Source organism: Gallus gallus, chromosome 7 (assembly GCF_016699485.2).
Source record: "Gallus gallus isolate bGalGal1 chromosome 7, bGalGal1.mat.broiler.GRCg7b, whole genome shotgun sequence".
In the NCBI taxonomy this organism is placed as follows: Eukaryota; Metazoa; Chordata; class Aves; order Galliformes; family Phasianidae; genus Gallus; species Gallus gallus.
This window is the reverse complement of record NC_052538.1, coordinates 28,835,711-28,848,819: the sequence shown is the minus strand read 5'-3', so window position 1 is coordinate 28,848,819 and position 13,109 is coordinate 28,835,711. Positions and strand designations below refer to the sequence as shown.

At 36.4% G+C, this 13,109-nt stretch overlaps 1 protein-coding gene across 6 annotated transcripts in view; it reads left to right on the top strand.

Moving 5' to 3' along the window:
* The window catches only part of DPP10 (dipeptidyl peptidase like 10), a 362,759-nt gene that overhangs the window by 304,388 nt on the left and 45,262 nt on the right, over positions 1–13,109 (top strand). For all 6 annotated transcript variants that reach the window (XR_006939924.1, XR_005861359.2, XR_005861360.2 and 3 more), the window contains exons 8-10: positions 5,885–6,005; positions 8,494–8,648; positions 10,502–10,599. Coding sequence is in view for 3 of the 6 variants with exons in the window: in XM_422126.8 (XP_422126.5) it covers positions 5,885–6,005; positions 8,494–8,648; positions 10,502–10,599 (374 nt within the window). In the remaining 3 variants the exon portion in view is untranslated. The remainder of the gene's footprint in view (positions 1–5,884; positions 6,006–8,493; positions 8,649–10,501; positions 10,600–13,109) is intronic.

Below are 13,109 nucleotides of genomic sequence, written 5' to 3'. Positions count from 1 at the left end.
ATACAGCTCTCAGAACTGTGAGTTGGATTCCAGGTGATCCTGTTTGGAGCCAGGAAGTGGGCTGGATGATACATGTGGGTATTTTCCAACTCAGGATGCACTATGTGCATCTATTTTCTTTTCCAAATATTTCTATCCATAATTTTAGATTTCAACTGGGAAACTTCTTAGATGAAATATACTAAGTGGTCAGGTGCTGTTTTGAAATTATATGATAGATTTTTACTAGCATAGTTGAAAAAGCTTTTTGCTTCTTTTATTTTTTCTACCGAAACTGATTTTGTTTTTTAAGATCACTGTTTAACAGAGGAAATATGTTTCTTTTCATGTAAGAATCAATTACCTGATAGTGTTGAGTGAAACTATATTCTTCAATAATCTACTGCTAAACATTGAATTTACTCTTAAATTTCTCAAACCGGCATTGTAAAATCTAACTGTTCTTTGCCTTTCCATCTAAATTATTAAATTCAAATAAAAAGCTGACTGATTAGTTTCTCTGAAGGTATTCTACAGATCTAATTTCCATCTTCTATTATTAAGTGCCCCTTCACTTAAAAATAGAGTTGGAGAAGATAAATGCTAAATGCATGATCTCTGGTTTCAAAAGTGATACTCAGTATGAAGTAATTTCTCTGCATCTCAGAATAAAAGGAAGTGGAGAATGACATTTGGGCAAACAGATAAAAATAGCTTTTTATCAAAGATTGGATGTATTCCATAAAGGTTTTGAGAGCTCTAGAGAGCATGGACATTTAGAAGTGGAAGCAAGGCGTTGCTGAGCACAGAGGTTGCTTTGTCGCTTAATTGCTTAGTGACATGCAATGAATGTGTTCTGGTATCAAAGGTAACTTAAAAATTTGAAGTGGTAAAGGTTAGATATTGCTAGCCCTTTGTGAGAATAGCTAGTTGTTTCCATCTGAAAGATGTGAAGGAATAATGAGAAAATCATGTTTTATAGGGGCATTATTCCTCTACTACTGTTTTTCATGTGGAACAGTAAAAGGCCTAACATTTTTATAGTGAGTAATTTGAGAGGGGAGAAAAAAGACATTTGTACTTCCCTCTCCCTGATTCTTACAGTAAAAGATGTCTCCTCTTTTCCTGATTCTTATTCTGCACAACTGTAGAAAGCAACTAATATGCAAGTCAGTATCTAAAGCATGCACACATGTAAATGAACTTTTGTATCCACTTTCATATCTGTAACTGTTTTGTAAGCAAATATGTTGGAAATCTGTCATATCATCATGCTAGAAAGCCAATTATTTTTTCACATAGTTATTTGTTTATATATATTTAGACACAGTCACTCAAAGAGGAGTATGAATAAGCATAGATGCCAATGTTTGACAGGACCAATCACTGGGATTTGTCTTCATAGCAGCCTGCAGGGAGAGAAGAAAGCAGAAGTGCTTCCCTCTCATCTAGACTATCCTGTTGTTCAATATGTATATGTGTAAAAAAGCATAGCTGAATATTCACACTTAATTCTATTAGCTAATATTAACTGCAGGTGCACTGACTCATAAAATAGGACTGCTGTCCTTCTTGTGTGAAAATTGCGTAGCTTTTGATAATGCAGAAACAGAAGTCTAAATAGACAATCAAGGAGAAGAGGGATCAAAATCTGATTGTATTCTTTTGCTAAATCAGGACTGGGGAAAATGAGGTAGCAGGATTTATTGTGGATTGTATTTTCACAAACAAATCCACCCAAAAGCATTGCAGGCAAACCTGTAGCTGTGGATCATGTAATGTATTCATTTATTCAATTTGTATTTGCTATCAAAACCAACCAAAGAACAACAGCAAGAAAAAACTACCGAAGTCTTATACTACAAAATTGGATGGATTTTAGTGAATGTCATATTCTGGTATCATTGGAAAGGTATCTTAATTAATATGTGTCAAAAAAAGAAAAGGCAGAGCTTCCTCAATTTTATTGGAAAGCAGGGATGTAAACATCAGAGTTATCATGGAATTTCTAATATCCTGTGAGTTCAGCCCTGGCATATTCCATGTTAGTGATAACTGATCTTGTAGCTACATTATGAGTGTGTGCCTGTTATTGTTTACATTAGATTTATAAGTGTTCTAAATTGTAATTAAATATAATAGCCTTGTGGATTGTTTGCTGTTGCTCAAAAATGGTAGTGCTAACACATTACTGCGATGCAGTGGCATTAATCTTGATAGCAGAGAAGTTGTGCTTCAGTGTTCTGTTCTTCATGTCATGCATGGCAGCTTGGTTACTGCCAAAATAAAGTTAACATATTGCAACTGACAAAAGGAAAAAAAAATACTACATGTGACATTGGGCTGTACATATTTTGAGGTCCCTATGTTTCATAGTGATCAACAGCTGCTTCCTTTGTTCTTTAATTGCAACGTAATCAAAAGGACTCAAAGCTCCCCCTGTGAAAATTCCTGCCTCAATCAATCATAATCTTTAGAAAATTGGTACCTTTAAGAATGAATATAGTTATTATTGCATGTAATTATAATCATTTTGTTATTAATTAATATTTGCTTCCTGCCTTCTTTGCTGTGTGTCTGATGATTTTGAAACAGATCACTAACCTTTTACCTTGCTACTTTTCCAATGTGTGCAAAGCATTCCTGCAATTCAAATTCTTTTCCCAGGTGACTTTGGTATACACTGGCTCTCAGTTTCACATATGTGGAATGGTAAATCAACACCTATCTTCCTCCAACATATATGAACATGTGCAGAGCATCATCACAAGCAGGATGGTGGTATATCTATCATTCTTACCATGCCTGCAGTATACTATATCATGAGTCATTTGAGTTGTTCCTGCACCAGCACTTAATTTGGCAGTTTCACAGAATTGTAGTGCATGTAAGAGACCTCTGGAGTTCATCTGATCCAACCCCCTGCTAAAGCAGGTTCCCTACAGTAGATTGCACAGGAAAGCATTCAGGAGGGTCTTGAATATCTCCAGAAGAGATTACACAACCTGTCTGGGCAGCCTGTTCTAATACTCCACCATTCTTACAGTAAAAAAGTTCCTTGTGTTAGTATAGGACTTTTTACATTGATGATTGGAATTATAAAAGTCTCAAACTGTAGGAAGAAATGAGCTAAACGACGTCATAAAACCACTTCATCACAGAAAATTAAAGAGGCATTTCTTTCTTGCAATAAAATAAAGACTTTGAAAGGTTTCTGTGCAGTACATGCCCCGTGGCTCTTGGCTATAAGGGAGCTTCGTTATGGGCCAGGATGTTTGGATTGCCATCATGGATCTTCTAACTGGATATAAGAAATAACTGTTCCACTTTGTTTCTGTATGTCCGGTTCTTATGTATCACTTCAAGAGAGTGTTTTCTTACCACAGTGAGATTTAGTCAAGGGAAAAGGGCAGAAAGGGGTACTTATCTTCTGTAACAGTAGGTATAATAATGATCTGGCAATCTCAGTTGAAGTCTGTGAGTCCCAGGGGTATACCAGGTGAAATCATAGATGGCAAGAAAGCATCTGTTTGGACAGAAGAGAACAAACATTAGACCATGACTAAGAGTAACACAGTCTTTAGCTCTATTAGAAAAAGCATGCATCTGTCAGGGCTTTTGAGGATACTAAACAGTGGTAGAGAAGACGCCAAGCCAGGTCTTTTATTTGTAATGGCAATTCTATGACAGATACTGTTGCTGCTTTTCAGTGGTTTGGTTTTGTTTGTTTGTTTGTTAGTTTGTTTGTTATAAGTTGGTAAAAAATACCTTCAGTGTGTCATGGATGAGTTTCTTCTAGACCCAAAAATGGTCCTATTCATATTGGGGACATCAGTGACATTACATTATACCTATTTTTACATACATTTTAAAATACATTTATAAGCATTTATATATATGTATGTTACCCAGGAGTGACTCTCCTGCCAGTTTTTTGGCAGCTGTTGTTAGAGGAGCTGCTTCCCCTTACAGAGCTTAAAGCCTTGCTCCATTACTGCCCTTGCACAGAGTAAGCAATTGTACCTCCAATTGCTACCTACCTTGTAGCTCTGGGTACACTTCTGCTGTTGCCTAACTGGTAAGTTAGATTTTGATGTTTACACCCTTTTAGAGGCATTTGGCATTATTAGCCAAAGGTCCTAGATAAAAATAATTTGAAATAGTTTAGAAATACTTGGGGAGTAGTTGGTGAAAAGGCTAAAAAAAAAAAAAAAAAAGTATAATAATAATAATAATAATAATTTCTAAGATAGCATAGCCCGGTTCTACTTCGTGCCTTTTTCGATTTGTTTTCTTATCATCAGCCCAAAAAGCTGTTGAAAGCATTTTGGGTAAAAAGCCACTGAGGTATTCCTGAGAGTACCTGGTTGATACACAGTTAACAACTCCTCCTTTTAGTAGTGTTGGAAGATTCAGTAGCTAGTATGAACATTTTAACACTTATGATATAGTAATTAAATTCAAGCATACAGAATCATAGAATGCCTTGGGTTGGAAGGGACCTCCAAGATCATCTGTTTCTAACCCCCTTGCTGTGGGCAGGGTTGCCAGCCACTAAATCAGACACCAGATCAGGCTGCCCAGGGCCCCATCCAACCTGCACTCAAGCACCTCCAGGGAATGGGGCAGCCATAACTGTGCCAAGGTATCACCACTGTCTTGGTTGGAGGTGGTGTTAAGAAAAAGTACTAAGAAAAAACCTTTTAGTTTTACTTGCTCCCAAATCTGAGTGGATTTAGATTAATAAGTGAAAATTTTTTGTTTGGGTCACCCTCGATTCACAGGAATGGTGAAAATCATTGCCTTGCTCATGGGATGAAAAATCTGAGCTTTATTGCTTTATGCAGAGGAATCATCAAGTGGCTACTATTAGATATCGAGAAATGCCATTAGTTTGGGGTCTCAGAGGGAAATCTATTTCAGTTAGTGATTTAGAGGAGGAGAGAACAGCAGTAACAGCAATAATACTACTTAGCTCTCTGGTTAGTATTTTCCCATATGTCATTTGTCATAGAAGTATGAGAGAATAATAAATGACTAAGCTTTTAAAATGCTCTTTGGTGGAACCATATTTACTTCATATTAGCTGCTCCTGCGACTCCATATATCAGCATACAATGATTAAATCCTGTTATGCACATTTTGTACAGTATATTACTTCTCTTGTGCTACTAGTTGCATTTTCTTAGTGTAATATTGGTATTAGATTGATTCCATTGTTAAGCTGTGCAAAGACATATGTGACAGTTGTAATTTCACAGGAAAGCCGAACAAAAAACAACCCAAATCAGATGTTTATTTGTTATTAACCTTATCTGGGGAAAATGTCTCCAGTGAAGAAATTTGTGCATACCCAAAACGTGTTGCAGTGAAGTGCTCAAACGGCTCCCAGTAGATGGGAGAAAGGTGGAGATATAGCACTGTGTGATTCAGTTTTGCACTCCCAGTAAGTTTCCACAGTGATATAAAGCTACAGGTTACATTTATGTTGTATGTACTGTGCTGTATGTGCTTGCAGAACTGTGTCTAATTTCCTGGCTAGAAAGCCCGAAGATTTTATTAGATAAAATAGAATGCAAGTGGAATTGTTTTATCTATTTGACTATTGTAAAACTGGCCTCTACCATTCTGAGGAATGCAGTAATGTTTCTTGAAGTGAATGACAACATTCCAATTGCAAAAACTATTTCAAAAGAAAAATTTGGCCTAGCAAAAGTATTAAAAGTCTGCTTACTTTGTCCAAATTGATAATAAAAGGAAATATGTAGCCAATGTCAAAGGAAACTTATGATGAATTATTCGCTTGACTGTTCTGAGCCTGAGAAAATTGCGTATTGCTTGCTGAGCATTCATTTATATCTAAGAAAATATTATTATTTCTTTCCTTCCCTCTTGTCTCATCCAGATTTATATTTTTGAAAATAACATCTACTACCAGCCTGATGTAAAGAGCAGCTCATTGCGCCTGACATCTTCAGGAAAAGAAGGAATTATATTTAATGGAATTGCAGACTGGTTATATGAAGGTAAGCCGGACAGATATTTATACTTATTAAAGCAGATGAGAGGTTCTTGTACAGAACCAACAGTAAAAATCTGTTTCAGAAAATACTCTCAGGTTGCTTTCATTTTTTTGACTTCTCATTTCTTTGCAAGATTGCCTTTGCATCTATTCATACTTTGTATTCAGTAGTGTTTTGCATATAATAATGCTTCATGGGAAAGAGGAATTTATTTTCAACCAAACTATCAGTTGAACTATGAATATTAGATGGTATGTTAAAAATATACTTAGTAGTGAAATCCTAAAAACAAAGGGGTTTTCACTACCTACTTCACTGGGGCTGGCATTTCAAATAGAGCTATTCAAATAAAACTAAACACCCTGTATATTTTGTTTATTTAGAAGAGCTCCATTTGTTTCTTTGGAGCTATCCTGGATTTGCACATGGTTAAGGAAAGAAAGGATTTGGTTTGATGCTTGTGTGAACATTTTGTCATATTTATGGATGCAACAGGGCAGCTTTGAGTCCATTCTGTATGCATTTGGTGGCACCAGCCCTGGAGGGATCAGCCTGTGTTTTCTGTCCTCCTTTGGGTGCAGCATGGAGCTTCCATGAATGCCATATACTGAAGGATCATTATACAGCTCTAGTCTGCAGAACAAAACGCAGCATGAGATTCTTAAAAAAAAATAAATCCTTGTAGTCTGCAACAGATTATAAGGATACTGAAAAATGAATCAGGCTGGAAGAGATCACAGAAGATTACCTGATGCGACCAATTTGTCCTGGTATTTGCCAAGCCTTTTATCGGAACTGTCTGGAAGGTATGGAGTAGATCCTGGCTGAGAATTATACAGGTAGAAGCTTAAGGCATATTTTAGTGTGTGAATATTGAATTTTATGTAGTTTGAACTTCTGTGTTAGCAAGATCTACACTTGAGAACTAATAAAATGCAAAACTAATCTTTTCCTTGACACGTGCCAATACGTCAATACTTTCTTTTTCAGTTTACCAGTATATCTCAAGCAGTATCTAAAGCAGATTGATGTAGTTTTTCTGTAACTTCCTTTGTTTTAAATTTAAGTGAAGCTGTTGGTAAAACAAATGACTTTTCCTTTTAGCTGTAGACATTTCATGATGAACAGAGGAAGAAAATAGGTGAACTTGGAAAGAACAGCAGCTAACTCAATAGTGACAATGATGCTCATCTGAGGTTATGCCTCTGCTTCTTCTCTCTGTGTGCCCATCTTTCATACAGACACATTCAAAAATAACTTTATGTGAATAACCTAGTTTGAATACAAACACAATTATTAAATGATTTTAATTAAATTTGTTTTATTCAAAACAAAATAATTAAAGCAAGCACAATTATAATTTTTGTTATCTGATATACCCCATTCATTGCCTGCTGGTCACCTGTGTAAAAGGCTTTAGTTATGCAGTCTGGGTGCAAAAGTGTGACCCAGAATATACAGCTTTGAAGACAGGTCCCAGCTTTGTTACTCCTTCCCTAGCGACTTCAACTCATTCAGCCACTTCAAACCTTTCAGAATCTGATTTGTGTCTTGGAGAGTGTCCTTTGACAAGTTAAGTGTTTTTTGTAGGTAGACTCCTAAATTATGTAAGCTGTCAGGCCTCTATCCTGGTTATCTTATTCTCAATTAGTTTTCCAGCCACGTTCTTCAAATTTGAATAATAAAAAAAAAAGTTATCAGATACATAACAAAAAACATCCAAGTCTTTTCACAGTTGGAAGACAAATGACCTGTACAGGGTGAATGAGGAATTGGTCGCAAGCTGCTTTATTGGTATTCCTGTTGTGTGTGCTGCTTCTATGAGTGCTTCTGTTCTTAATTCCTACTATGAAGTGCAATGACAATAAATACAAGAAAACGCTACATTACAGTTAGAAAACGAGTTTCATTTGGCAATCAAATAAAATTTGGATTAAAATCAAATAAAATTAGGATTTAAAACAGGTTTTAAAAATTATTTTTGAAAAGTTAGATTGCAAAAAAGCAAAACTGAAGTAACGCTAAAAGCTCCCAAATATTGCACTCCAAAAATCATTACATAAGTGTAACCATGTGAGGATCTGCATGCTCTCACCTACCACAGGTCAGAGAAATTGGGTATAATAAAATTTCATATTAAAGAAGAAAGCAGATTGTCAGTCCTAAAAGAACTCTCAATTAAATTTGTCCAAAACATTTTAAAATTAATTAAATGTGTATGATGAAATGCAACAGAACGAAACATATGACAATTACATTTATCCTTCACATTTACAATAATGTATTGATGTCAAAGAAAGTATTCATTCAAGGAAGATGGGGCAAGTTTGATCCTATGCCTTGTTATCCAAACATAGTCAGTATAATGTGAAATTAGGGGAATTACAACACACATCAAGTAGCCACAGAAAGAATAAATCAGCGGCAACTGGATGAGCTGGGAAGTTTGAAGTACTTACTGTTATGATGCTAAGGAGATCTGTTTTTACAGAGGAACTTCTCCATTCTCACATTGCCCACTGGTGGTCTCCAGATGGTGAAAGACTGGCATTCCTGACCATAAATGACTCCCTGGTGCCCAACATGGTTATTCCCCGGTTTACTGGAGGTTTATATCCAAAAGGAAAGCAGTATCCATACCCTAAGGTAAGCTAAGTACAAGTGTAGTCCACACCCTCCTATTTCCTGGCCAGTGATGGTATTCAACTGTATGAAAGGAGTGTTTCTGGAGAGTAATAGAGGCTGACTTGGTTCATGTTGCTTTTCAGGAAATATTAATGAAGTGTTGTTTTCTAGTACACTGTAACACTTCTTGCTAGAAGGAAATTACCAGGTGAGGAAGCAGAAGACAGAATGATTCATAGCAATTTCATCATTAGTATATGGCATGCTAAAGTCAAGGCACCACTTCTGAGAGAAAAGTAAAATGTTTGTAGGACTGCACAAGAAAAAGGATATTGTCACAGTAAATAAAATAATAATAAATTAAAATATGTATATGTATCTATATATAATATAATATTTTATTTATGTTGTATTATTTATATTATATACATATGATATATATATATATATACGTATATATTTATACATACACACACACCATCACTGAGTTTGAGAACGTGTACAGAAAGATTTTTAGGTTCCTGTTGGAAAATAACAGAACAGTTCAGAGAGGGATAATGTCTGAAATTACTCCTCAGTTTCTTGGAGCTTCCTCATCAAATGCCTCCTTAGTCATTTTTCTATTACGTTCCAATGCTGATATTATGTTCCAACTTAATAGGTTTTCTTTATCTTGCATACAATTTTAAAGTGCCCGAGTTTCCTTCTTCTGTGAGACATAAGTCTGTGTGTGTGGTATTCCTTTGACATTTCAAGGGAAGTTCATTGAGGACTTACAATAATATTGCTCTTATCCTATTCTTGCTACCAATTTTTGCAGGTAAGTCTTTGTTCTTAATGGATGGAGAAATAGATTGCAACAGGTACTATGAAACAGTGGTATGTATGATATAAATATAATGTGTGCTATGAAATAATACTCTGAAATAATAAAGTAATAACATTTTCAGAAGCAGTTCACATGCTGTCATTGACAAAAGACCTTAAGTGACAGAGAAAAGAAAAAAATGTAATAAATATTTTTAAAAATGAGCTTTGTAAAGAAGAAATGGGAATTATGTTTGATTAGCAGTTCAGCATAAAAGTGATACACAATACTATTTCAGTAATCTCTTTAATGAAGTGACGTTATCTTTATTTAATGTGTCTATTTAATGTCAATCTAGCTACCCATTAAATGTCCTTAATTTGTAATGAATATTGTGGTATAGAATCAGAGATGAAAAAAAAGGTTGGATCTTTATCTAGAATGAAACCATTTGAGAAATAATAATTGTGATTAAAAAATAAAATGAAATCCACATGTATTTGTGAGATTTGAAACAAGCACTTGTGTGTACATGTTGTATATATAGACTTTGGTCTTTGAAGATCAAATTATAGGAGATATCTGTTGTGTCCAAAGAACTTGATCTGTGGTTTTCTTCCACAGTTTTGCGTTTGAGTAAGCTGCTTCCATGCTAAGAATGCCTTTGAAAGGTCATATTTGTTTTCAGACAGGAAAGAGGAATGCTGTGTCAGATGGAGGTTATGTAGCTTTTTGGAAAAATGCTAGGGGCTGGAAAAGACTACTGGAGGCTGGGTCTGGCTGCTCTTTTAGGAACTGACCAATGCACTTCCAACTTCCCCTTCTGTCCCCTTGCCGTGCACCAGAGAGCTGCCATCAGTGAAGGACAACAAGAGGATTATGCAATTAATACTTAGTATCTTCATCTGTGTAATTTGTATGGCTGTGAAATTCACTTTTAAAATTAAAGAGCTTTCTCGTTATTGTAAACATACTTTATTATGCTAATGAGCAAGTCTATTTTAGCTGCCACTGATTCATTCAGTGCCTCTAAAGCTCCTGTATTTGTTTTCCTTTTTTTTCAAAGGCAGGTCAAACAAACCCAACGGTAAAGCTGTCTGTAGTTAATCTGTATGGACCAGCACATACACTGGAACTGATGCCACCTGACAGCTTTAAATCAAGGTATGTAATTTCACTGTTTGGTGAAACTTGTGTTTGATTTAACGTGATTGTCTCTCAGGCCAGTGGTTGCCATTTTTACTTCAGCACAACTCCTGTATTTGGTTGGAACTCGCTTGATCTTGTTCTCACAGCTGGACATAAAGACAATGAGGTCAAATACATAGGATTTGCTCCTCTTAGAAAACTCAGGATCTGGAATTTGCTCATTTCTAATGTTCTGAGAAGTTTCATTTCTCATGAAATATGTGAAATTAGGAATACTAAGATGGAGTCAAGAGGTCCAACTGATGCCCTGGTTCTGAGCTTGCTGTGGCATTCATTTGCAGCCTTTTTTGCTGTGAGCTAACTTCTTGGTTTCTGTTTCTGAAATGAAATTACAGAAGGCAGAGGTGTACTAGTAATGCATAGAACGTGGTATCAGGCTGTTCTGTCATTTAGAGATGAATATCTTGAACTTGTCAAATGTATTAGGTTATGGGAATGTTAGTTTCTCCCCACAGCTGACAGATGCAGGGAGGTGGCAGGTGGAGAAGCGATGCCATCAGGTCACACAGACTAAGTGCTGTGCCTGTGCTTGATAGGAAGGTCATCAGAAGAAACCATGCTTTGGGACCACTAAGCTGATTTAATGGCCCTTTTGACTTCAGGACTGGCTGCAATTGGTAACCCTCCTGATAAAGTTACCTTCTTAAGGTGAGCTCCTGATTACCTGTACTCACTGGAGATCACTTGAAACTTTTTCTTAAGGGCAAGAAAATTTCCATCTCTTCCCTTTGGGTTATTCCAATTAGACAATTACAGTTGAAATCAGCTTTTGGTTTTCAAAAGGTTTCTGTACCTCCTGCAGCCAGTTTGTCTGAGCTTTGCAATGGGATAGAAATCTTATTTGACTCTAACTCAAGTTGAAAAGATACAGGGGGCAGTTTTGTATTAAGAAAGAAAGGTTTCATTTTCAGCTGTTCTTAGACATGCTGTCTAGTCATTTCTTTCAAGCTTCTGTCCCTCCTCTCTTCTGTAACTGTGCAAGAGCAATACCTATTTCACAAGGTTAATGCAAAGGATTTATTCATTACCACACCTTTTATCAAATGGCTCTAATATATTCAGTCAAAGCCTCCAGGATAAAAGTATATTCATGGGGTTTATTTTATTGAAGCTTTTCTGCTCAGTGCCAAGATACTGATGGATTATTCCCTTCCCTGTTCAGTGAGAAGAAATGTAAGTTCAGCACATGGGGCAGAACCAGGCCTGGCTCAGCTGTCCCACAGGGGCTCATGACTAGGGCCCAACAGATGACCGTCACCATGGCTGGGCTGCCAAGGTGATAGTAGCCAGGGTCTGTGGCTGTGAGTATATGGGGAGTGAGGCTACTTGGCCTGACTGTGATGGTGGCTGCTGGCACCCATGGAAAGGGGGCTGGAAAAGCTCCTCCTGATCAAATAGTCCCAGAGGAAGTTCTACAGTTCATCAATGTGTACCTACAGCAAGCAGCTTGCCAAAATGCTAGCTACAGTTAGCTTCGCTACTTTGCAGACTGTGAAACCATTTGTGTTAAATTTTTCACATGGGCTTTTGAGAATGGCATTTTTTATTAGCATCTGTAAATACTTGTATAGTTTTCAGTATACAATGAAAATAATTTAAGAATATAGCAAATATTTTAGAGCATCGTGTACTGTTTGACTTTCTGTTTCTCAACTACCTGCCAGCAAGCAAGTAGGGCATAGTAGTTTGGCTTTCTTAAGGCAAGCCCAGTTGTCCTTATTATCCAAGTCTATTAATACTATCAACAAAAGTAAGATTCCTTTCTTCATTGCTGTTTCTTATTGTTAAAACTTTTTTTTTCTCGTGTTAGCTCAAGGCTATTTTAAATCTAAGTATGTAATATTCAAACTTAATGAGGACTGTAACTGCGCTTCCAGCATAATGCAGTGCAAATCCCTTTGCTTTGTTCAGCTTATTGCCTCTGCCAACTTTGTTGGAAACTTACAACAGCAGCTAGCAAAATGTGTATATATCTCTCAGCACTAACAAGTGGAACAAGGCATGCTGAACATTCTTGAATAATAATAAATATTTTAGAAAACTTCTCAGCTGTCTCCCCAGGAGTGCTTATCAACTGAGATAATCAAAATAAATGAAAAGCAATCAATAAGAAAGGAAGAGTAAAAAAAAAAACCAAAAAACTGGGTCTTCGGGTCTGGCAAAAGATGATAAGCACTTTTGATATCTAACATGTTTTTATCAGCACTGAGAAATGAACCCAGCTTTCACCAAGTTACAAGTCTTTAAAAAGAAAAATATTATTGCCGTATACTCAGAAAAAGCATTTGTTTTCCTCATGCCTCTCACTGAATATCCTCTGTCCGCATCAGGCCCCAGGATTTCACACCTTGGTGTGCAGCACCTCCGCAACACACATAAGGTGTTCAGCTCTTCTCTATTCTCAGTGATTTCTGTCTGCTTTTGTAGTGTGAAAAAGAAAGGTTACTGCTTTGAATTTGGGAAGG